General features: G+C 35.2%; 1 protein-coding gene across 8 annotated transcripts in view; it reads left to right on the top strand.

Moving 5' to 3' along the window:
• BCAS3 (BCAS3 microtubule associated cell migration factor) overlaps positions 1-26,253 on the top strand; it is a 598,395-nt gene that overhangs the window by 48,027 nt on the left and 524,115 nt on the right. For all 8 annotated transcript variants that reach the window (XR_015769358.1, XM_028109071.2, XM_088028350.1 and 5 more), the window contains exon 6: positions 2,357-2,438. Coding sequence is in view for 7 of the 8 variants with exons in the window: in XM_028109071.2 (XP_027964872.1) it covers positions 2,357-2,438 (82 nt within the window). In the remaining variant the exon portion in view is untranslated. The remainder of the gene's footprint in view (positions 1-2,356; positions 2,439-26,253) is intronic.

Here is a 26,253-nt window from a genome sequence, read left to right as displayed (position 1 = left end):
AAATAGTATGTATATTGAAGAAGAATATCATTTATCCATTCTTATATCTTCATTTTCATGGAGATAGCCAATAATAACTCCATAATATAATTGGATTACATTAGCGATATACCTTTCAGTGCAAGTGTGCGTAAGATCAAAGAGATCATGATTTTTAGATTTCAGAGAATGTATGATTCCTGTACTGGGTGGGAGGTTGAACAAAGTGACCTTTTAGGACTTTTTCTAGATTTTAAATTCTGTTCTCTAATAGTAAACTATAGACTTAAGAGCTACAGTATCTAATGGCCATGTTTTCCATGTGGAAAATTAATGTTCACAAAGGAATTTATAGAGAGCTCAGTTCTTATCTTTGGCTGTCCTGAGTGTATGGCTTTGGTATGTTTAATCGGTGATAGGTGGTGCTGTTGTTGCACAGTTAGTGTGAAGAGCCTAGCATTCCTCAGATCTTCTGCATCCCAAGTGTTCCAGAAGGATTTGCCACTGTGGCCCGTGAATGAGTTGTAATAATTTTTATAAGCCAAATGACTATGATGTATCTTTAGGTATCATCATAATTTAACATTTATAAGAAACAAAATATTTGTGATTTGCAGCTCTTAAGTATGGATTGAAGAAAAGCTGAAGATCTGAACAAGCAGTTAATCTTAAAGACAGCTCTGCAAATACACAAATATTGAAAGCTTTAGAAGCCATTTATCTTGTATTGTTGATATTCTAAACTGCTTGTTTGGCAGGCCTATTAAAAAACTGCCATCAGCATGTTTCCTCTATTGACTGTTTATTATATCTGTTGTCAGTTCTTGGGTATTTAGAACTAGTTTTATCTTTTTTGCCATTTTCCCTGTCTGATATTACATATTCCGTCAAAAACTTGAGAATTAGGAAAATGTATTTTGAACTACATTACCACTTAAAGCAGTCTGGAAAGCCTTTCTTAACTAATTCTAATTTAATCTGCTCAAAACTAAAGGTAGCAGCAGAGTGTTTCCTTGAGCCACTAGTTTTGAAAAGCAATTGTTTTCACGCTCAACACATATATTGTCATATGCCTTTTACCTTTGGACTAATAGACTACGGTACTCTTTATATGTGAGGAATAAATCTGATATGACTCAAAATGAACATTCACGCGGTGTTTGATCTGGTTGTATAATAAAAATGATGACATTTAAAGATGCTTACATATTACTTTTGTAATTCATAGAATATTGAAATTGGGGTGTCTGGGTGGCTCAGTCACTTAAGTGGCTGCCTTCAGCTCAGGTCATGATCTCCAGGACCTGGGATCGAGCCCCGCATTGGGCTCCCTGCTCGGCAGGAAGCCTGCTTCTCCCTCTCCCACTCCCCCTGCTTGTGTTCCCTCTCTCGCTGTGTCTCTTTCTGTCAAATAAATAAATAAAATCTTAAAAAAAAAGAATATCGAAATTACAAGTATCTTTGAGGTCCTTTAGCTCCTTTACCTTTTCAGTTTATAAATGCAGAAGAATACAGGCTGAGGGGAGGTGGGGGAAGAAGTGGGGAGATGTTGGTCACAGGGTACAGAGTTGCAGTTATGTAGGATGAGTAGGTCTAGGGAGCTAATGTTCATGCGTGATGGCTATAGTTAATAACACTGTATTGAATACTGGAAAACTGGTGCTCTCATCATACAAACAAGGTAACTGAGGAGATGGCTGCAGTGATCATTTTATCATGTATGTATGTTAAATCATCATGTCATACACCTTAAATAAATACAATTTTCACTCAAAATATATTTTAAAAGGTAAAAAAATATAGGTTTATAGATGTTAAATGATTATTCAAGGTGGTTAACAGGTAGGTAGTTGCAGGACCCTGACAGGGTACACAGGTTATTCACATTTACTGCAGTGTTTTTTGCAATATGTTTTGCTTTTTCTCATTTACAACACATTTACAAAAGTTAGTACCACATTTAAGTTCTGCTTTTCAGAATACTAAGAATATTTACCTTTTTCTTACATGGAAAACTTCATACTAATTTAAAAAATCATAGTTGCTTTGCTCTAAAATGAAAGGCAATCATGCAGAACTGAGCAGACTTATAGTAGTTTATTAAAGATAAGAATTGTAGATTTTAAGAACAGATCATTCATTTTCCTATTTATATCAAGTGTGTGCTCTTACCATTTTCTCAAAATATTTGTGGTAATTTAAACATGAATATTACTTCATGTGTATGAACAATCATAAATGTGTGTGTCTGTGTGCGTGTGTGCATATCTTGTATTTCAGACGAAAAATTGTGACAAAATTTAGGAGATTTTATTTTCTTATGATCATGTTCTGACCTGCGTTTTCATTTACTGAAATTTTTTGTCTTCTCATGCAGATCAGTGGGGAAGCACAGGAGCTCTTTTCTGTCCGACATGGCCCCATTCGAGCGGCTAGAATCTTGCCTGCTCCACAGCTTGGTGAGTGTAGCCCTTAAGAAACAAATCATTCAGGAGTTTCTCTTTTATTGGTCCTGGACTACCGACAGCAAGAATGCTAACTAAAGTCTATTTTCCTCCAAGTGTCCATGCCCTTGCCTTCCTCCCCACAAGATAAACTCTTGTTCTGTCAGTTGAGATGGAAATAGGTAATCTTAACCAATTCAATATGGCCATTCACATTCTACTGTGGTTTTGATTTATCTTCATCCTCTTTGATCTCGATTTAGCCTCTGACTTTGCTGGCTCTTTCTTGAAGCCTTCTTCTCTCTTGGTTTGCTTGGCATTACTCTTCCCAGATCCCTTCCTTGCTGACTGTGCTGCTTTTGTTACGTTTCTGGCTTAGCTTTCTTCTGTGGGTATTCCCCAAGTCTCTCTTGTTCTCATGTCTTTGCTCTTCGCCTTGGAGAGCTTGGTTTTCACCATTATCTCGCTCATAGAGGAGTCTGCTGTCTACATTTCCAGTGATGTCAGAAGTACAGTATCGGGCTTTTGACCTTCGATCTCTGCTTTAAAAATGAATACTTCTTAATGCTTAATGTTGTATTTAAATATTACGTATGTTTTGTTTTTATTTAAAAAAAATCAAATACATGTTTAAATTAAACCTGCTCTTTGGGTCCCTGAATAACTCCTGGCTCTTTAATGATCTGAGCTTTCTGTTGTGTTTTCTCATTAACTTGCCTGTGTTCACTCAGTAATGTTTTTTTGCACGAGCAATAAAAACACAGTCAATTAAATCTTGTTTGCATACTTTAAAATCTTTTAAAAAGGATATTAAAATATTTTAATTCTATTGTATTTTAAAGTTTTTCCAGAAGTTGGGTAATCTTCCTTATAATACTTCATTGAGCAGTTAATTCTCTAAACTGGTAAGAATGCTGTTTGTTAAAACTTACTACCATGTGCATTATGCACCAACCATATGCATAAGTAATGTCAGGGATTATTTTAGTAGTTAAGTCTGCTTAATTGAAATGGAAAGGTGAAGGTAACAAGGCAATAACATCCTGCAGTCATGTAGAGACTTTTCTCCTTGTTATTGGACTATATGGTATATCCAGAGTCCAGCTGTCTCTGCTCTCTCTCTCTCTCTTGCTCTGTTTTTTGTTGCATTTGAGTTTTGGTGAAATCCTTTAAGGAGGAAGATTGTGAAACATCTTTTTCCAGAAGGTTTATGGAATAGCCAGCTTTCTCTTTGGGTGGTTGGACTCAAGAACAACTTTATTATTAAAAGACTTTGCTATGTCTTTGTTTCTTTTGTATGTAATTCATAGGCCGATTTTTCTCCCTTCAGTTCATTTATGAAGCTCTTTTGTTTATGCCATTTATTAATGTTCAACTTTTCTCAACTTCTACTTTGGGCAGAAATACTTCATGAGAGAGTATAAAGCTATAAAAGTTAATATTACTAGTAGAATTTGAGTATATTTATTTTGTCTAATTAAAAAAGATTTCTCTCTACTATACTTCTAAAAATTAGATTTGAAATATAATTTCACATAGCTAAATGTTCTTTTATTCAAAAGTTACATATATGTCACTTTTGTTGTATCTGATTAATTTTTAAGATTTGTTTTTACTGAAGTCCTACATGTGGCTGATCACATAAAATTTGTAATGGAAAATAGAACACCCCATCTCTCTCTTTTGCCCAGTTTGCTTTGTGTGATCATTTTGATGGAGTAAGTCTTTTAGTAGCTTTCTGAAAAAGGATGTGTGGTAAATTTTGTTTGTCTGAAGACATCTTTATTCTTTCTTAATTCTTGTTTGGTAATTTGGCTGGGTAACAAATACTTGTTTGTAAATGATGTTATTTGAGAATTTTGAAGGCATTGATCTAGTGTTATGATTGAAGAGTCTGAAGCCATTTTGATACCTTTTTCTTTGTTCTATGGCTTGTTTTTCCTCTCTGGGAGTTAGTAGAATGTTGGTCTTTGTTCCTAGTGTTCTGAAACTTTACATTGTTGTTTATTAGTTCATACATTGTCCTGGGCCCCTTCAATGTGAGAATGCAAGTTGTGTAGTTTTTTTTTTTTTTAAAGATTTTATTTATTTATTTATTTGACAGAGAGAGAGAGAGAGACAGCGAGAGAGGGAACACAAGTAGGGGGAGTGGGAGAGGGAGAAGCAGGCTTCCCGTGGAGCAGGGAGCCCGATGTGGGGCTCGATCCCAGGACCCTGGGATCATGACCTGAGCCAAAGGCAGATGCTTAATGACTGAGCCACCCAGGTGCCCCTGCAAGTCGTGTAGTTTTGAGAAAATTTCTTAATTTTTTGATGATTTCTTTTAAGTTTTCTTTGTTCTCTTTTTTTGGTACTTATATTATTTGGCTCTTAGACCCCCCCAGACTGATTAATGATTAATTAAAAAAAATAATTTCTTTCATGTTCTTTTTGGGAGATTGTCTCAATGTGGATTACTAACTATTGAATAATTCTTTCTATTATCGCGTTTTTCTTAATCTTACCTTCTCATACCCAACACCTCGCTCTCTCTCAGCCTGTTCCCCTCTTCCTCTCCCTTCCCCTCTCTCTTTTTTTTTCTTTCTTGGTGTAATTTACATATGAATACTACCAAATAGAATGCATTGATATATAAAAAGAATTATGTATCATGACCAAGTAAGGGATATTTCAGAAATACAAGGCTGGTTAACATTTGAAAATCAATCAGTGTAATTCATATTAATAGAACAAAGAAAATCCATATGATCATCTTATTAGAAGTGGAAAAAAACCTTTGATAAAATTCGGTAGTCATTTATGATTAAAAAAACTTTCGGCAGGGTGCTTGGGTAGCTCAGTCGGTTGTCTGACTCTTGATTTCAGCTCAGGTCGTGATCTAGGGTCGTGAGATTGAGCTCCGCATTAGGCTCCTTGTTCAGCACAGAGTCTGCTTGAGATTCTCTCTCTCCCTCTACCTCTCCCCCTCCTCGCTCGCTCTCTCTCTAAATAAATAAAATCTTAAAAAACTTTCAGCAAATTAAGATAAAAAGAAACATTCTCAGTATAATAAAGATTATAAAAAAATCTACAGTTAACATCATACTCAATAGTGATATATTACTTTCCTGTTGATTTGGGATGGCTTCTACCATAACTTCTATTTATCTTTCACTGTAGGTCCTAGCCATTACAATAAGGCAAGAAAAATAAATAAAAGGTGTAAATATTAGAATGAAAGATGTAAACTTGTCTTTATTCATTGATAATTTGTGTATATGGAAAATACAAAAGAATCTATAAACTGTTAAAATTAATAAGTAAATTTAGTATAGCTGTTGCATACCAGGTGCATTAGATCTTTTGTGAACTGATCCCCTCACTGTGTTTTTCCAGCATCATTTTCAGTCATCCTTAACCAGTGTTCCCCCATCTTCCCCTTCCTTACCCTAATAGTACTCCTCTGTGATAGTTCTACTGAACTTTCATTTCCTCAAATGATCCATCCTCTTTAAGGTCATTTCATTGCTATTTCCTTTTCTAGAATTTTCATGTCCTTCTAACCCTTTTTGCTCCATATTCAATGTTAATAGTATATGCTCTTACAGTACTTACTGTTTTCTTTTTTTAAAGATTTATTTATTTATTTTAGAGGGGCAGAGAGAGAGAGAGAGAGTGTGTGTGTGCAGGGAGAAGGGGCAGAGGGAGAGGGAGAGAGAATCCCAAGCAAACTCTACACAGAGCATGAAGCTGACTTGGGGCTCAGTGTGGGGGCTCGATCTCATGACCCCGAGATCATGACCCAGGCAAGCTGAAACCAAGAGTCAGATGCTGAATCAACTCCACCACCCAGGTGCCCCAGGACTTACTGACTTTTTTCTTTCTTTCTTTCTTTTTTTGTTGCTCATTTACCTCTTGCTGGATTTTTTTTTTTTAAAGATTTTATTATTTTTAAGTAATCACTACACTCAATGTGGGACTCAAACTCACAACCCTGAGATCAAGAGTCGCATGCTCCACCGACTGAGCCAGCTGAGGGCCCCATACCTCTTGCTAGGTTTGTAGTCTGTCTTCATATCTTTAGTGCCTCACCAAGTACTTGTTACAAGGTATTAATAAATATTTGTTGAAATTGCTAAATGGTGTAATCTTTTGAAAATTATGACCTGGAAGAAAAGCAAGTTCCCTTTCTCTAGGTATTTCTGTGGAAGGTCTGTCCTTTAATTAAAAGTGAAAATCTGAAGGATTTGGATAGCATCTTATTCCACAGAAGATCATCATTAAATATAGTATAAATGGGCATTTACTTGTATCAGCATAGTTTATGGTTTCCTACTTCTTCATGGTCACTATCAATAATTGATTACTTTCTTAATGAACCTATACCTTTTCAGAATTTTTTAGACAGTGCTTCAGAAAACTATGACCAATTAGTATTCTTTTTAAAAAATTTTTTATTGTTATGTTAATCACCATACATTACATCATTAGTTTTTGATGTAGTGTTCCATGATTCATTGTTTGTGCATAACACCCAGTGCTCCACGCAGAATCAATTAGTATTCTTATATCAGATAAAAATTTTATTATCCTTCAAATCTTTCTAGAACTTATTTCAAGTAAAGCAAATTCTTCATATTCATTACTCTCAGTAGCCATTGTGGTTTTTAGTATCTCAATACCTCACATGTGAAATAAAATATATGTATGTGTTAATGTGCAAGTTGAAATTTTATATGATTATAAACTTTGTGCTAATAATGGTTATTTCCAAGGAGTGGGATCAGAAAACACGTTCACTTTAATATGTTTTTAATTTCTTAAAATAAAGATCATATAAAATAAAGATCATATAATTCTAACCAGTTAAATATTTATTATAAAAATTTAAGGAATACTAAAAGTAGAAAGTGAAAATTCACTTGGTTCTTTGTTATCACAGATAAACCTAGGTTACTTCTTTCCTTCCTTTTCTTCCTTCCTCCAGATACTGAGCATGTATTCACAGCTTAGAGTATACATTTCCTGTCTTTTCCCCTTAACATGCATGAAATTAACTTGTATTATGTCCAGGACCTGATTCATGTTCTTTACATGTGCTGCGTGTATTGGCTCTTGGGTGTGTGTGTCATTCCTTTGTATAAACATTTATATTAATTTTAACTTTTCCTTGTAACAAGTTATATTGTTACATCTATATGTGTATATTTAAAAAAAATAAGGAATTATTTTCTTAAGGTAACTCTTAGCAGGGAATTACTGGGTCAAAGAATATATACATGTAAAATTTTGATAATGTTGTAAAGTTGCTTCTCAGGGTATACTGACATTTATACATGAAAATTCCTTTTTTCTCCAAGTCTGTCCTCTACTGGCTATTATGAATCTTTTTAGTCTTTGCATATCTGATGGAGGAAAATCCTCTTCATTTGTAATTTTTGGTCTTTTGAGTGCTAGGAAGAATGGAAAATATTCATGTTTTTGCTGTTTATTCTAATTAATACCATGCTTGTTTGTACTCTTTGCTCTTATTGATTGAACTATTTATTATTATTAGTGTGATACATTGTTATGGATATGTATCCTATATACTTCATGTATAGCTTGCTATTTGTCATGTTATTTGGTGAAATCTATCAGATTTTATGTTATATGTCTTTAGTTTCATGCAAAGAAAATCTTTGCGTATTTTATAGCCATGTCTAAATCATGACTGTCCTTTAAAGTTGAATTTAATTTTTTGTTATTTGTTTTCTTTTTATATTTTCTTGATTTTTCCTTGCCAACCTCTGATTTTCATAGTTTTTTTTTTTTTGGAAATTTCTCCTTTTTTATGGTCTTTCCCATACTACAGTGTATTTCTTTGGAATCACGGGAACAGTAATTTACTAATCACCTCATCCTATGCAATGCCTTGCTTGATTATATGCAATATGAGTAGTGACCCAAAATGAATTTATTCTGTATTTGACAGAAGAGAAACCAGAATTCTGCTTTTGTATAAAGTATTTTTATCATTTATCAGTGACCAAATGAATAACGCTGTTTTTAACTCTAATAGAGCTTGTAACTCATTTAGGAGTTATATTAGCCTTATACTCATGCTGTTTCCTTATTGGTTATGGAGAAAGATGATCATTTTGGTCTCAGACTTGAATCAGATTTCTTAGAAATGCAGATTCAATCTTATTCATTATCCTTAGGAGTCCAGTGCACTGAGTACCTGAATTTTCTTCATATAAGAATGTCTTAGAACTAATTCTTATAAGCTAGGATCTTAGTCCTAGAATAGGACTCTGGAGATAAAGTTTCCTAAATGTCTCCAAGCCTAATTTCTGTTACTCATCCACAATGGTAGCCAGCTTGGCTTATTTCTTCTAGATTATTTCTATTATTACTTATTGCTAGAAAGGTACTATTATTTATCATCCTGTTAAATAAGGAATTTACAATTTAATATCTCAAAGTAAGCCTGGTGATGGGTATTAAACAGGGCATGTACTGCATGGAGCACTAGGTATTATATGCAAATAATGAATTATGAAATACTACATCAAAAACTAATGATGTATGGTGATTAACATAACATAATAAAATAAAATAAAAAAAAAGGTTTAAGAAAAACCCCTAAGATCCAACCCATTTTTTCCTACTGGAGTGTAAATGCCAAGTAGTTTCTGAAGCTTATAACATTATAAACAGCCCACCCATGCAGTCAAGAATACCAGTTGTTGCTGTTTTTTTATGATATGAATGGTTAGAATTATTTTTCTAGAAACAAACATGAGCAGAATAATTTTAGAGTTGTTAAACTTTTTTTCATTTGCTTATTTTTGTAAATTTTCACATGCTTCTAGGTGTCGAGTTTTCATTATTTTTCATAAGGTACAACTACCAGTTTCATCCTTTTCAAATGATGTAAATGTGGTTTTTATCACATTCAGAGAAGAGCTGTTTGATTTTTCAGCTGTGTGAATTCAGGGATTTTGATTAACTTCTCCAGAAGGGTTTATTATAATTTTTTTTTTTTTGCTGTAAAGTTCTAATGTTAAGTAAATCCTGTAAACACACACACACACACACACACACACACACACACACACACACACACACACACACACACACACACACACACACACAGTCTGTTCAGCCAAGACACCAGCAACCTTCCAAAAGTAGGCCAACTGACATTTGCTTATAGTCATCACCAGTATTTTGCAGAGGAAACAGGCTTATTGACATTTTAAATGGCCAAATTATGAGATTTAGGGCCTCCCTAATGTTTTCTGCTCTAATTACTTCTCAGTTTGCCTTGTGTATTTTTTTTTTTTTTTTAATAACACCTCTTTATCACTGGGGCTTTTACTACTTGGAATCATTTAGGTTTTTACAAAATTTTGCTAAGCCTGTGATTTAGGTAAATTATAACTGGAAACATATATTCTGTTCCTCTTAAATTTCTTTAATGTTTTTGGTTGGAGAAACAGTGTTTCCAGGAGAGAATACCTGTTTTAGAAGTGCTCCTTTTTTAGTTTTTTAGTTTTGTGATGTCATGGTGTTCAATTTGAGACATTGATCTAAGAGTATTCTTGGTTTATACCCATTTGAACCCTGCAGTTAAGGGCTTTTCCTATGAGGGCTGTAGTGAGAGGGAAGTGTATTGAACAGAAAAGAAAGGAAGTAAATTTATAAATGAAGTGAATAATAATGCTTGATATTTTTCAGATGAAATTCTAGGTTGATTATATACATTATCATCACTTTACTGCTAGTCTGCAAAGGTGAGTACCATTACCTGGTTTGATAGGTAAGGAGACTTAAAGCTCAAAGAGGGTAATTGGCTGGCATAAAGACATATAGCTGATGGGTGGTAGAACTGGAATTTGAACTTTAAGGCTTGGCCTCTTAATCATTAGGCCTCACTGTCTCCATGATTACAGAGAAACACGTTTACCAAATCTAGGTGTTTCTAGGCTTCGTCTCTTATGGAAGAAATCAAACTGTTGTGTATTCATTGAAATATGTAAAAAGTAGCTCTGTTTCTCTGTATTTTCTTCCATTTTGAAAGTCTAAAGTATCTTCAGTTGTCTTAGTGTCTTCATTGTATTTGCAGTCCTTGGTTGTTTAGTCTAAGGGTGAAGAGCAATTAAAATAGTCAGTATGAGCACCAATAGATAGAAAAGCCGTTATCCAATATAACTACATTTAAAATTTTAAGCTGTCAGGATAGAGTATGTCACAAAAACAGCTGTAGTCTATTCAAGTTACATTCACCTTAAATTAAGTCAGCTGTTGAAAAGAAATGTTGGTTCCCTTTTACAGGACTTGGTATAAACTCCTGAAAGTACATCAAAAGGGTTAGTGACGGATATCTTGAATCAGATAAAAACAAAGGTGTAACACGAAGCAACTAAATTACATGTGAGCTTAATGATTCTGACCCAAATAAACAGACTTGTAATGGAGATGCTGATGATTATCAGTACAGCTTAAATGCTTTTTACTGTAGAATTGTAAAGAAGAAGTGGGTGTCTTAGTGAATTGGACAAGTTGTGGTCTTAGAAATCTGTGTTCATTTATCATAACACATTCCTAGGTGTGAAAATGAAAACTCATAATTTTCTAAGTATAGTTATTGTAAAGTAAGCCTTTAAAAATTTGTCTTTTAAAGATCTTATTTTAAAGATTTTATTTATTTGAGAGAGAGCATGCAAGAGAGAGCATGAGCAGGGGGAGGGGCAGAGGGAGAGGTAGAAGCAGACTCCCCCCTGAGCAGGGAGCCTGATGCGGGGCTCCATCCCAGGACCCTGGGATCATGACCTGAGCTGAAGGCAGACTCCTAACCTACTGAGCCACCCAGGTGCCCTCTTTTGGACTATTTTTATAACTCCACTTTATCTCCTTCCTTTATTGTGTCTATTAATTATGTTTGTTTTGTTTTTATTGGTTCTTTAGGATTTATAGTATGTATCTTTAATTCATCGTAGCCTACTTTTGAGTAATATACCATTTCACATGTTGTATAAAAATCTTAATACAACAACAAAAAACTTTATTTAAAAATGGTCATGTGACTTGAATAGACACTTCTCCAAAGAAGGTATAAAAATGGCCCCATACTGCAAGCTGGTGCAGCCACTCTGGAAAACAGTATAGAGGTTCCTCAAAAAGTTGAAAATAGAGCTACCGTACGACCCAGCAATTGCACTACTGGGTATTTACCCCAAAGATACAAATGTAGTGATCCGAAGGGGTACGTGCACCCCAATGTTTATAGCAGCAGTGTCCACAGTAGCCAAACTATGGAAAGAGTCAAAATGTCCATCAACAGATGAATGGATAAAGAAGATGTGGTGTGTGTGTGTGTGTGTGTGTGTGTGTGTGTGTGTGTAATGGAATATTATGCAGCCATCAAAAAACCCCCAAAATCTTGTCATTTGCAATGATGTGGTTGGAACTGGAGGGTATTATGCTAAGTGAAATAAGTCAATCAGAGAAAGACATGTATTATATGATCTCAGTGATATGAGGAATTCTTAATCTCAGGAAACAAACTGAGGGTTGCTGGAGTGGTGGGGGGTGGGAGGGATGGGGTGGCTGGGTGATAGACATTGGGGAGGGTATGTGGTCTGGTGAGCGCTCTGAGCTGTGTAAGACTGATGAATCACAGACCTGTACCCCTGAAACAAATAATACATTATATGTTAATAAAAAGAAAAAAAGAGAAGATAGTAGGAAGGGAAAAATGAAGGGGGGGAAATCGGAGGGGGAGATGAGCCATGAGAGACTATGGACTCTGAGAAACAAACAGAGTGTTCTGCGGGGGGGTGGGGATGAGTTAGCCTGGTGATGGGTATTAAAGAGGGCACGTATTGAATGGAGCACTGGGTGTTACACGCAAACAATGAATCGTGGAACGCTACATCAAAAAAAAAAAAAAGGCCCCATAAGCACATGAAAAGATGCTTACCCTCATCATTAGGGAAATGCAAATCAAAACCATGATGAGGGACGCCTGGGTGACGCAGTCAGTTAAGCATCTGCCTCTGGCTCAGGTCATGATCTCAGGGTCCTGGGATTGAGCCTCACATTGGGCTCCCTGCCCAGCAGGAAGTCTGCTTCTCCCTCTCCCTCCTCCCCCCTGCTCGTGCTCTCTAGCCATCTCTCTCTCTCTCTCTCTCTCTCAAATAAATAAATTCTTAAAAAAAAAAGAAACACATGATGAGATACTACTTCATACCCATTAGGATGGCTATTACTAAAAAACAAAATAAAACATAACAAGTGTTGGTGAGGATATGGAAAAATTGGAACCCATGTGTTTAAGCGTAGCCACTAAATAGTGTAGCCACTGTGGAAAGTGATATGGTGGTTTCTCAAAAACAGTGGATTTATGAAAAATTGTAGTTATTTATTTAAATATTTAAAAAATAGAATATATATTTTTAAGATTTATTTACTTATTTTAGAGAGCGTGTGCATGAGTAGGGGGAGGGACAGAGGGAGAGAATCTTCAAGCAGACTCCCTGCTGAGCCTGGCGCCTGACACAGGGCTCAATCCCACAACCTATGAGATCACCACCTGAGCCAAAACCAAGAGTTGGACGCTCAACTGACTGAGCCACCCAGGTGCCCCAAATATATATATATTATATATATATTTTTAATAGACTTTATTTTTAAATCAAATTATTAAATTTTTATTTTATTTTTTCTTAAGTAGGCTCCACACCCAACATGGGGCTCGAACTCATGACCCCAAATTCAAGAGTCGCATTCTCTACTGACTGAGCCAGCCAGGTGCCCCTAGATTGACTGACTGACTTTTCTTTTTCTTTCTTTCTTTCTTTCTTTCTTTCTTTCTTTCTTTCTTTCTTTCTTTCTTTCTTTCTTTTTCTTTCTCTTTCTTTCTTTCTTTCTTTCTTTCTTTCTTTCTTTCTTTTCTTTTCTTTTTTTTCTTTTCTTTTCTTTTCTTTTCTTTTCTTTCTTTCTCTCTCTCTCTCTCTCTCTCTCTCTCTCTCCCTCCCTCCCTCCCTTCCTTCCTTCCTTCCTCCCTTCCTTTCTCTCTGTCTCTCTCTCTTTCTCTTTCTTCCTAGATTTTATTTTTTAAGAGCAGTTTAGGATTTACAGAAAGATTGAATGGAAAGTATGGAGAGTTCCCATATATTTCCTGAATATATGTGGATTGTTCCACATCCTTGACAGCATTTGATGTTGTCAGTGTTTTGGATTTTGGCCATTGTAGAATCTAGCTGTGTAATGGTATCTCATTTTAATTTGTTTTTCCCTAATAACGTATGATGTAGAGCAGCATCTTTTCATATGCTTATTTGCAATCTGTATTCTTCTTTAGTAAGATATCTGTCAAGTCTTTAGCCCAAGTTGTTTATTTTCTTATTGTTGAGTTCTAAGAGTTCTTTGTATATTTTAGGAAACAGCCCTTTATCATATATATAAATCATATGTGATAGATATATCATATATTTTTAAATATTTTTTCCTAGCCAATGACTTGTCTTATTCTCTTGACAGCATCTTTCCCAGAGCATATTTAAATATGTTTTCTTTCTGTTCTCTATTTTAGCCCACTCATGCTATTTCACAACTCACTAAGGCTCTGTTCATTTTTTTCAGTCTTTTCTCTCCTTTTTTGTTTCTAGTAATTTCTATTGCTGTCTCTTCATGTTTCCTCATCTTTTGCCCTAACGTATCTAATATATTGTTAACTTATCCAGTGTATTTTTCACCTCAGATGCTGCATTTTTCATTTTTAGAAGTGTGTGTTTATCTGTATGGAGAGATCTCACATGTGTTTCTAACATGCTCACACTTTCCTCTGCTTTCTTGAATAGAGTATGTTTCTCATAGCAGTTTAAATGTCAGTTTATTCTGTTGATTGTTTTATCAACTTATGGGTCTTTTTTTTTGCTTATTTGCATGTCTTGAAATATTTGTTTAGATGCCACACATTATGGATTTTATATTGCTCATGGCTGGTGTTTTGTATTCCTTTAAGTATTTTGGGACCTTGGTCTAGGATGCTTAAATTACTTGACTTTTTGTTTGGTATGTTTGGCCTCTACTGTAAGGCAGGGGTGTGTAAACCTTTTTGTAAAGGGCTAGATAGGAAATATTGTAGACTTGTGGGCCATATAGTATCTGTCATGACTATTCATCTCTGCCATCATAGTGCAAAAGCAGCTATTGGGAGTACCTAAATAAATGAGTAGTATGTTGGGGCATTCATAGGACTCCCTTGTCTCAAGGATTACTGTCCTGTGCTGTCTATTGTTCAATGTCTGGAAAATGTCTTTTTATACATTTTATCTGTTTCTTAGTTTTAGAGTAGGAGGGTAAATTTACTCCCTGTTACTTCATTATGGCTAGATGTGTAAGTTCGGCATTTTGCCTCTTTAATTCTTTTCTCCTTTTTTCCTCCTTCCTTCTTTTTTCCTCCTTCCTTCCTTAATTTTTTTAGAGAGGGAGGGGGGAGGGGCACAGGGAGAGAGAGAGAGAGAATCTTAAGCAGGCTTCATGCCGAGTGTGGAGCCTGACATGCGGCTCGATCTCAAGACCCTGAGATCATGACCTGAGCCAAAATCAAGAGTCTGATGCCACCCAGGTGCCTCTTAAAAAATTTTTTTTTAATTTATTTACTTATTTATTTTTATTTTTAAGTATTTTTAGAGAGGGGGGCAGAGGGAGAGGGAGAAATTCTAAGTTTTGGATAATTTTTCTTAAAGATTGTTTAGAACAGTGTCTAGTATGTATCAAAAGCTCCATATGAATTTTTGTGAGTGAAGCAAAGAAATAAATTGGATTTGGATTTTATTTGTAGGATAGTTTAAAATTTAATGTATCTTTAGAGACCTTGAATTTCAGATCCTTTAAAAGTTGCAGGTATTATACAGGAATTTTTAGAGGTATTGTAGTCTTAATTGTGCTTTCTTCTCTCTGGTGCTTGATGTAGTAGCAAAAGAAAATGATAAAAATACCAAGGGATTCCTTTATTTCTTTTGATCTCATGAATAGGTAAAGGAGGCTTAAACTTTCCTTCCCCTTTTACTGTCACCAGGGGACTACCGTGATTCTTGGCTTTCAGAGAATGGCATCTTTTTTTTCCCTTTGCTTGTGATGCTTTTAGTCTTAAAAACAAGAGGATTGAGCCTCAGTTGTTATCATTTGAAGTATCTTCTTGGCACCTTCTGTTTAACCTAGGTTTCACTGAAAATTTCCCTCCTGTTGCTGTAACTGTACCTTGCAGTTTTTATGTATATATGGGTTTACTTAGGGAATATTTTAGAATTCCATTATTTTCACTTGTGTAAACATGGAAAGAATCTAATTTGAAGTCAAGTGAATTTATATAGCTTTATATTTAACAGCAGCAACCTGTCAATGAACTAATCAAAACTCTGGTTTTAAAATGTGAAAAACAAAAATACAACTTTGGGTGTATATGTCTGCAAGAGTGAGGAACACAAAATTTAGGACAATGGCTACCTGGTAGTGGGTGAGTGAACAGGGTTTAGGATGTATGAATCTATATAAGTAAATGGGAATTATTGGTAACGTTTTACTTCTCATCTTGGGTGGTGGGTTCATAGGTGGTTAGTATGTTATTAAAACATAAAGGAGAGATTCAAGCATTAACGAAGAGAAATAAACCAGGGATTATTAATGGTCTAATTCTTTGTACTCAGTCCCCTGGGTACAGTGGGGAAAGATGCAAGCAAGAGAACCTGAATATAGCAGTCTTTACTAGGACAGAAATGGAAATCAGAAATGAGAATTATAAGTTTAGAGTAAAGAAATAAAAGGGATAATTCTCTATGTATTTTGCCTTGAGAGATTTATTATTTTTTTGCATAAGAATATATGTCTTAATTTGTTAATTTTTTTAAAAAGATTTTATTTATTTGAGAGAAAGAATGAGAGAGAGAGAGAACACGAGGGGGGAGGGTCAGAGGGAGAAGCAGACTCCCCGCCGAGCAGGGAGCCCGATGCGGGACTCGATCCCGGGACTCCAGGATCATGACCTGAGCCAAAGGCAGCCACTTAAGCAACTGAGCCACCCAGGCACCCTTAATTTGTTAATGTTTTAAATTTAGTAGTATTAAATCAGTTCTTTGTTTTAAAAGTGTGTGTGTTTATGTATGTATATATGTGTGTGTATATATTGTATATGTGTGTATATATATGTGTGTGTATATATATATATTTTTTTTTTCTTCCTCTAACCAGAACAATGCTGAATGTATTGAGCTAACGTCTGCTCTTGGTATTTTTATTCACATTATTTATTGCAAGAGCCACTGAAGTATTATCTCAAATTGATCTTCTAACCTATATACCAAAGTTTTAACCTACCTCACAGAACTCTCATGATGATAAACAAAATAAAGTATAATTGTTTTCTAAAGATTTTATTTTTTTAAAGTAATCTCTACACCCAGTGTGGGGCTTGAACTCACAACCCCGAGATCAAGAGTTGCATGCTCTTCTGACTGAGCCAGCCACTTGCTCCAGAAGTAAAATATAATTAAAGCAATTTTTTTCACTGACAAAGTGGCTAAACTGAGCAGGTATCAAAAGGGAGCCCCATGGCCCTTACTCCACTACTGACAGGAGAAAAGAAGTGACTCCAGAATTCTTAGTGTCTCCCGCATCACCATTTCCCCCTGCCCCTCTCATACTATGCTCACAGTGTTGCCATCACTATCTTGAGCCAATGGGAACTAAATTCCTTATGTCCTTTATCCTTGTGCTAACTCAATCACCATGAGAAGCCTAAAGGTCCTCTCTCATCCTTATACTCTGGGCATATAGCATTCACTTGTCAGACTTTTCAGATCTCTCTGTTAATTCCCCTTCTCCTCCACTACTCACCCCAACTCCTGAAACTTTTTGACTGGGTCCTCTAGAAGTCACTGTCTGTCATCTGCAAAATCCCCTATATCCTTAACCAACCTCTTTTAGAATGTTCTTTTCCTTTCTCCATGTTGCAGTCTTTCTTAGTTTTACCTTCAGATTTTCGAAGATTTTTGTGTGTGTGTGTGTGGTTTTATGTAGTACCACTCTTCAGATTCCTAATAGAGTAGGTGTTGAACATCTTTCATATGCTTCCTTAAAATCCCTGTATCTCTTTGACAATATGTCTATTCATGTCTTTTGCCAATTACTATTGAATTTAGGGAGTTCTTTACATATTCTGGATGCACATTCGTTGTTGGATGTGTGATTTACAAATGCTTTTTTTCTATCTGTGGCTTATCTTTTCATCTTCTCAGTTTATATAAAGTTTAATCATTTATTTTCAAATGGAAAGATTATTTCCTCAGGAATATTTTGGCACAGAGTAATAGAGATCCTTCTACACATTATTAACTTTGATACTCTGTATTTTGGTTCTTGTTTCTCAGATATTGTTATGCTTGGGGAAATTGGTCTTACTCAGCAAGAACTCTGTGTTGCTCAGCAAGATTTATTTCCCTGCAGTCTGCAAATCCTTAAAGGAACTGGATAAATCTCAAAATTTCCTAGTTGATATAGTTGATCCCTGGGTGTTATAAGAGGTTTTCTGTCCCTTTATGAGTATATAACTTACCTATCATGTAAAAAGACCAACCCTAGCATTTGACCAGGCAGTATTATTCTTTTGGCTAGAATTGAGTGGTTCACGCATGTGTGTTGGGTGTGTGTTATAAGTAGCATATGGTTGGGTGGGCAGAATAAACTCTGGACTATGTACATGTTAGCACATATTTATTATGAAATTTCTTTGTGTCCAAAGTACTTTTTTTCTAGGCAGATATTGAATAAACACCTAAATATATTTTTTTACAGTATACTTTTTGGTTAATACAGTATTAATGTTTTTAATTCGTCTCCATGGTGCCTTGATTCTAACCGCATTATTCTATCACCACAAATAGAGTTTTTCTAAATCATACAGGGATGGTTCAAAGCTCTTTAAAAAGTGTTCTTGGTAATATAATTTGAAGTCTGGAATTGTGATGCCTCGATCTTTTCTTCTCTTTCTTTTTTTTTTTCTTGATTTCAAGATTATTTTGGCTATTTGGGGTTTTTTGTGGTTCCATACAAATTTTACGATTGTTCTAGTTCTGTGAAAAGTGCTGTTGGTATTTTGATAGGGATTGCCTTAAATCTGTAGATTGCTTTGGGTAGTATAGACATTTTCACAATATTTGTTCTTCCAATTCATGAGCATGGAATGTCTTTCTCCTTCCTTCCTTCCTTCCTTCCTTCCTTCCTTCCTTCCTTCCTTCCTTCCTTCCTTCCTTCCATCCTTCCATCCTTCCATCCTTCCTTCTTTCCTTCCTTCCTTCCTTCCTTCCTTCCTTCCTTAAGATTATTTATTCGAGAGACAGAGAGAGAGAGAGAGAGAGCGCAAACACATGCAGGGGGAGTGGCAGGCCAAGGCAGAGGGAGAAGCACACTCTCCGCCGAGCAGGGAGCCTGATGCAGGGCTGGATACCAGGACCCAGGGATCATGACCTGAGCTGAAGGCAGACACTTAACCGACTGAGCCACCCAGGCGCCCCATGTCTTTCTATTTCTTTGTGTTCTCTTCAATTTCTTTTATCAGTGTTTTATAGTTTTCAGAGTACAGGTCTTTCACCTCTTTGGCTAGGTTTATTCCTAGATATCTTATGGTTTTTGGTGCAATTGTAAATGGGATTGATTGCTTAATTTCTCTTTCTGCTGCTTCATTATTGGTATATAGAAATGCAACAGATTTCTGTATGTTGGTTGTGTATCTAGGTTAGGGTCCTTTGTATCTTTCTTAGAATTTTGGCTCAGTGTGGCATTTTTTGAGATACACTTCTAAGCTAATTATATGATATCTGTAGATATTTTGTTAGGCATACATGGAAATTGTCTAAATATTGGCCCTTTAAGAGAATTTTACCACCATGTTTAAATTTTTTTAAATTTATTTTATTTTTTAAAGATTTTATTTATTTGACAGAGAGAGACAGCGAGAGAGGGAACACAAGCAGGGGGAGTGGGAGAGGGAGAAGCAGGCTTCCCGCGGAGCAGGGAGCCCGATGTGGGGCTCGATCCCAGGACTCTGGGATCATGACCTGAGCCGAAGGCAGACGCTTAATGACTGAGCCACCCAGGTGCCCCTAAAGTTTTTTTTTTTTAATTTTGGAATTTTAAGTCCTCTCTCCCAAAGAATTTTCCTTCTTCTTGTTTTTCTTCTTGATTTTATTCTATCTTATACTTATTTGGAACATATTTCCTCATATTGTCTTGTCTTATTCTCACCTTTCTTTTTTCTTAGTCTTTAAAAATGTTGTTATAAAAATGAATTATATATAGTTATACATGAATATTTTTTGCACAGGTATTCCTTAATTCCATTTCTTTCTTCATGAGGGAATATATTAACAGTTGGTGTAGGTGTTTCCAGGCTTTTTCCTAGGTGTGAATTTCTTTCTATTTTACTACGGATTCATCAAGCTTACTGGATCACAGGATTGTTGCCCTTATATAATTCTGGAAAATTGTCTTCTTATCTCTTTGAATATCGTATTTTTAATTATTTCTGTCCTCCTTCTGTCATTGCCTTTACCATGTTCCATATAGAAATTTCTGTCAAGAATTCAACACCAGGTGAATAACCTAGCTAGAAAATAGGCTAGCCTTCACAAAAGGAAAAGAAATCCACACCAGCTACTTTTTGTTTTTGTTTTTGCCTTAAATAAAAACTGAAAATTAAGAATGAGCAGCATATGAGGACAACCGGTGTTTAAAAAACAAATAGACTGTTAGGAGAGTCTTGCATTACATGTGAAATACTATGTTATTTGAAGCTAGATTTGTATTTCCCTGATGATGAGTGAAATAACTTAGACACATACTGCAAACCCTAGAGCAACCAAGGAAGGAAAAGGGAACAGATAACAAAAACCAAACAAGTGGAGTTCATCAGACAATAGAAGGGATAAAATAGAATATTAAACAAGACTTAGTTAATCCAGAAGAAGACCAGACCTAATTATATGTCTGTCTATAAAAAATAAATGTTAAATATAAAGATACCAATATATTTAATCAGGTGTAGAAACTAATCATAAGAAAGTTTAAATTCTATATTAATATTGGGTAAAGACTTTAGAGTAAGTATTCCCAGGGATGAAGAGGGACATTTCATAATGAAAAAAAACACCAGTTCTTTGGAGGACAGGACAATCCTAAATGGGTATTCATTTAACAACAGAGGTTCCTTTTTATTGAAATTTCAGGGTTTTTTTTTAAATAAATCACCCATATACCTAGTTTTAAATGTCAGATAACCAGGGCTTGACAAAAATTAGTCATCCTCTACTTCATAGGCAGAGTGAAGACCCAAAGGAGGGAAGATTGTATATCTGGGTAACTTGAGGGAGGCTGCTAGTGAGGCTGAGGCAGAATGGGTGAGGGGTATTAAGAGATAGACGAGAGTGAAATAAATGAGGTACCAAAGGTTGTATGGCTTATAAACCATTATAAGTATTTTTGGCTTTTACTTTCTATGTCTGAGATAGGAAGCCACTAGAGGATTTTGACAATTACATCAATCAGACTTGTATTTTTATAGACTCATGCTATCTGCTGTGTGAATAGAGGGTAGGGTATAGGGCTTTATGTTCTTCAGTTTTGGAAAATTCTTATTATTTATAATTTCTTCCTGTTTTCCCTATTCTCTCTTTTTGGGACTCGTACAAGTTAGATATTGGACATCTATAACTTTCTCATTTAATTTTTTAAAAAAATTTCCACTTATTCTATATTTTGGGAAGGATTTGTTAAATTTATCTTCCCATTCTGTTGAATTTAACTTAAATAATCTTAAAATTGTAAACATTATTTGACTTTGATATGGGATTGTACATGATCACATTAATATTTGTGGTTCAGTAATTCAAATGAAAGAGATTAGTTATCCCTTGTGCTTATTCTTTTTTTCTTTTTTTAAAGATTTTATTTATTTATGTGACAGAGAGAGTCACAGCGAGAGAGGGAACACAAGCGGGGGGAGTGGGAGAAGCAGGCTTCCTGCAGAGCAGGGAGCCTGATGCGGGGCTCAATCCTAGGACCCTGGGACCGTGACCTGAGCTGTAGCCAGATGCTTAACGACTGAGCCACCCAGGCGCCCCACCCTTGTGCTTATTCTGAGGTTATTTGGCTTTTTAGGCAACCTTTCTTTAAAAAGGTCAGGGTAAAATTTGTTAAATCCTTATTTTTTTTTTTTAAAGATTTTATTTATTTATTCATGAAAGACAGAGAGAGAGAGAGAGAGAGAGAGAGGCAGAGGGAGAAGCAGGCTCCCAAGGAGCAGGGAGCCCGATGCGGGACTCGATCCCAGGACCCTGGGATCATGACCTGAGCTGAAGGCAGACGCTTAACCATCTGAGCCACCCAGGCACCCTGTTAAATCCTTATTTGTAGTATTGGCAGTTGCTTCTAAAGTGGAAGTAATTAACATTTTGAATGAAGTGGATTACTTTTTATTCTAATGCATATATATTCCAACTTCTTATTTTGAAAAACATCAAGCCCCCACAAAGGTAGAAAGAGTAGGATGATAAACCTCTGACTAATTATTAATATTTTGGTCACATTTTAGATAAACAAGAGGAGAAAGCCCACCTCTCTCTAGTGGGCTTTTTCTAATCAACCACTCTAATCAACCACTATCAATGTTATGCACACAGTTTATTTCCTTTGCCACTGAACAAATTTCTCATTTGCTTCAATTTTTTAATGGCAGGTATAATTTACAATAGAGAAATGCAGAGATTTTTGTGTTACAGTTTGTTTTGGCAGATGCATACACTCCTGTAACCCATACTTCTATAAAGATGGAGGTCATATCCATCACCTCAGACAGTTCTCACACACCCTTCACAGTCACCCTCATCTCCTCCAGAGGCATCTATTCTGATTTCTCTCACTTTGGAGGAAGTAGCTTTCCCTGTTCTTGATGATGTTGCATGTATCAGTGTATCTTTCCTTTTTATTATTGTAATATTCCATTATATGGATATACTAAACTATCTGTTTTTCTGTTGATGGAATTTGGGTTGAATGTAGTTTTGAGCTGTTAGGAATAAAGCTGTTGTGAACATTCTTATACACGTCTTTTTGTGTCATGGAGTTTGAGTCCCCATTTGAGTGTGCTGAGACAAATCAATAGAACATGTAGAATATGAGGCTCTGTTAAGTGTTTTGAAGAAAAATAAATCGGGATAAGGAACTAGAACCTGACTGGTAGTGGTCTTTCTGATTGGAAAATGTTTTAGCATGACCTAAAAAAAAAAAGCATGCTAGTGAACTATGCACATAAGTAGGGCATAACGAGTATTTCTAAGTAGAGAGCAGAAAATGCAGCATTCCTAAGGCAGAAGTGTGCTTGGCATTTTCCTGCATGGGTGAACAAGACAGAGTTAGGTCAAAGAGATATTGGCCCCATGGTAGAAGAGAAAGGGAAGTCAAGGATGTGAACAGGTTTGTTTTTGTTTTTTTTCACCAGAAAGGTAGATGAATGGATTCACCATCCTAGAGTTGCCAGCAACAGTAATAATTGCATCAAGTTTACTGAGTTGTTACGTGTTGCGGCACCTTGCCTAGTCCATTGCATTTATTATCTTTTTAAATCCTCACAACAATCCTATGTGAGGTAATGTTATTTATCCTCACTTTACAGATGAGAGAATTAAAGCACTAAGGGATTAAATACGTTAGCCTTTGTCAATAATTTTGTTTATTTTTCAGCAGAGAAGTTGATCCTAATATTCTGACAGTAGCTTTTTTCAGTGGCCAATTCAGGAAAGAATTGGGACTGTTTTTCAGGTTCACATGTGGCATTTAGTACCACAACAACTTCAACAAGTTATTTAACCTCTCTTCCTATCAGTTAACTCTGATGTCAGGTGGATGGTTTGTACTTTGTGCTTGTTAAGGTCTGATGAGTCTAGACTGTGAAAGAGCCCCAACGGCCAGATCATCAAAGTGAAATAATATGATACCACTAAATGTTAAGGGATACTTCACATATCGAACATTTTAACTTATGGGGGAAGGTAGTAAGGCTAGCAATAATGAAAAAATGTCTTTAATATATTAAACTTTTTGAAACTGTGGAGGCTAAAATGTATACACACATTTTGGATATTTGAGGCAAATGGCAAAAATGCCTTTGGTGGTCATATTTAGAGAAAATTGTTCAAGAAAATACAATTTCTGTCTTGTTTCTCCTTCTTGTGGTTGGTTGATGGACCTCCAACCTCCGTCTAGTTTCCTGAATCTGTTTCCTTCCTCATCTCCCCTTTATTCCATCTCTGTCTTCTCTGTCTTAAAAAATTCCTTGCATTTTTCTCTGTTTAGGTAAGAAATAAAAATGAGGATTACCCAGTTTATAATGGGGATTTTTTTTTTTTTGTAGCATAAAGGAATTTTGTAAGAGAATAGAACCTTTTAGTGGGAAAAGATCCTGACAGAATCGAAAATTACATACAATAAAATTTGATTATCAATGACAATGGAATCATACTTTCTAGCTAAAATTTAGATCTGCAAAATGTGACTACAACTTGAAGCTCACATTGAGAGAATTTATAAGGAAAACGACATGGATAAACTGGTTGAATTAAATCTTTTCTGAAAGAAAATTATTTCAACAAAATAAAAAATGTGGTGGAAGGCTTGTAAATGGTTTAATTAACTGATAAGATGAATTAAATTGTTCAGTGGGATCTTTCTGCAAAATACTTTCTCAGTTAAATTTTATTAGTATTAGCATACTTTTATATAAAATCCTTATATTTAAGACATCATTCTCCATATCAAGAATAGAGTTGGAATATTTCATTATCAGTTGGATTTGTATTTGCCTCTGGATCTTCTTTTGGATCCTCACAGAAGTGATTTCTGTTTGATGTCTTGAAATCTTTCAGGCTGATTTATGAGCTTAAACTCTCTGGTTCAGATGAGTTTATAATGGTATGTATGGTGAGAGATATTATTTAACATTTTCTGACATGCAAACTGTCTTGATTTTTGTTGAGGGAAAAAGGAGTTGTTACTTGGTGGGCAAGCCCATTTTCATTACTTTAATTGTGCGATTTATTAGGATTTTAAGCTTTTTATAAATGTTTTAGTGTTAGAGGACAGAATTAAAAGGATTTAGAATAAAAGGAGTTTAACAAAAGGACTTTGCAACAGGATTGCAATAGTTTTTATATTTGATGGATTTGGCTAGCCGCTTTTCATTTCAATCTTCATGCTACATTCTGTTAAATGCTGTAGAACAGGTGTGTGTAACGTCATTCTCTCTATTGTACATGCAAATAAACACAATTTTATATATAAAAAGTTAATCCTCTACAATTTGGAGGATTACATTATGGGAGGGTGATGACTCCATTAGGCATCATGGAGAGTACATGCTCCTATTTATACTGCATGAAAAATCAGGTTAATAGCTACAGTGTTCATGAGATTGTAGAATTTTTATACTAACACTTTAAAAATTGTATTTATTCAAACCATCCACAATGACATTATTTAAAGCAGAGTTAAGATTTTGTTACCTAGTTTTCCAACTCTGAAATTAGAATTTGTTTGATTATGTTATGTTAATCACCATACATTACATCATTAGTTTTTGATGTAGTGTTCCATGATTCATTGTTTGCGTGTAACACCCAGTGCTCTATTCAGTACATGCCCTCTTTAATACCCATCACCAGGCTAACCCATCCTCCCATCCCCCTCCCCTCTAGAACTGAAGTGCATGCCTCAAATACATTTGGAGATTCCGTTATTATTTGTTTGCTTATTGTTGACTCTGGTCTTTTCTGCTTGCCTGGTTTTGGTAGTAGTTGTGTTGGAAGTTATGCTGTTTGCAAGTTATGATTTTATTTTGTGTTTAAAATTTTTGTTTGGCTCTCTTTGAATATCCGTGAAGAATGTAAGTCTTCAGTAAGTGTCAGGTGGCTGACCTTCTAGTGCAAAGTTAGGAGTACTGATTGTAACCCATTAGGTAGCTGAAATCAATGGAGTTCTTCCATTCAGGTTTGAGAATGCAAAACAATCAAACCATTCTCACCAGTATTATTTGCATTTTAAAGACATGATGTTTCATTCATCAAAATATCAAATTGTTATGTATAATACAGGTACAAATTGTAAAAATGTTCTAGACACCAGGAAGCAGAAATAAAGTGGTTATTGTTGCAGGTGAAGGTGAAATATGTAGGAGTGAAGAATTGGGCTTGCATAGATGAAGTTCAGCTATAATTAATTTGGAACATAAATATTGTGGGCTTTGGACCAGTTAATTGTTAACTTGTGTTTCATACAAGTTGTATTGTTAATTGTGAAATTTGATTTATTTGTTGAGCAAGGGTAACAGCACAAATCTATAGTAAATTAAAAATTTGTAAAGACTTATACATTGATTGTTATAAGCTCCTAAAAAATTAAATAGAACTTTATTCATAAACACTAATTGTGTTTTTAGTTTTGATCTTTATCATATTCAGATGTTAATATAGTCTGTCAAGGGATGATAGAATTTGTCTTAACCTATTTTGTATAATTATATTCACAATTTAAAAATGTCATATTAGGTACATCATGTCACAATCTAACATGTAACCGTTAATCTGTCTTCTCTGGATCAGTCCCCATTATTTTTGGAGCGTTCTGTTAACATGGATTCTTAACATTACAGCTGTTTTTATCATCCAGTGGAAACATGAGACATTGTTAATAGAGTGCTGAAGTCCCCTGGCTACCTCTTCCAAATATTACCTTCATCCTAACCCCCTAAGAG

The sequence above is a fragment of the Eumetopias jubatus genome, unplaced genomic scaffold, assembly GCF_037043125.1.
Source record: "Eumetopias jubatus isolate StellerSeaLion01/CBP00866 unplaced genomic scaffold, mEumJub1_p1.0 scaffold_10, whole genome shotgun sequence".
Taxonomy (NCBI): Eukaryota; Metazoa; Chordata; class Mammalia; order Carnivora; family Otariidae; genus Eumetopias; species Eumetopias jubatus.
This window is presented reverse-complemented; position numbering and strand designations above follow the sequence as displayed.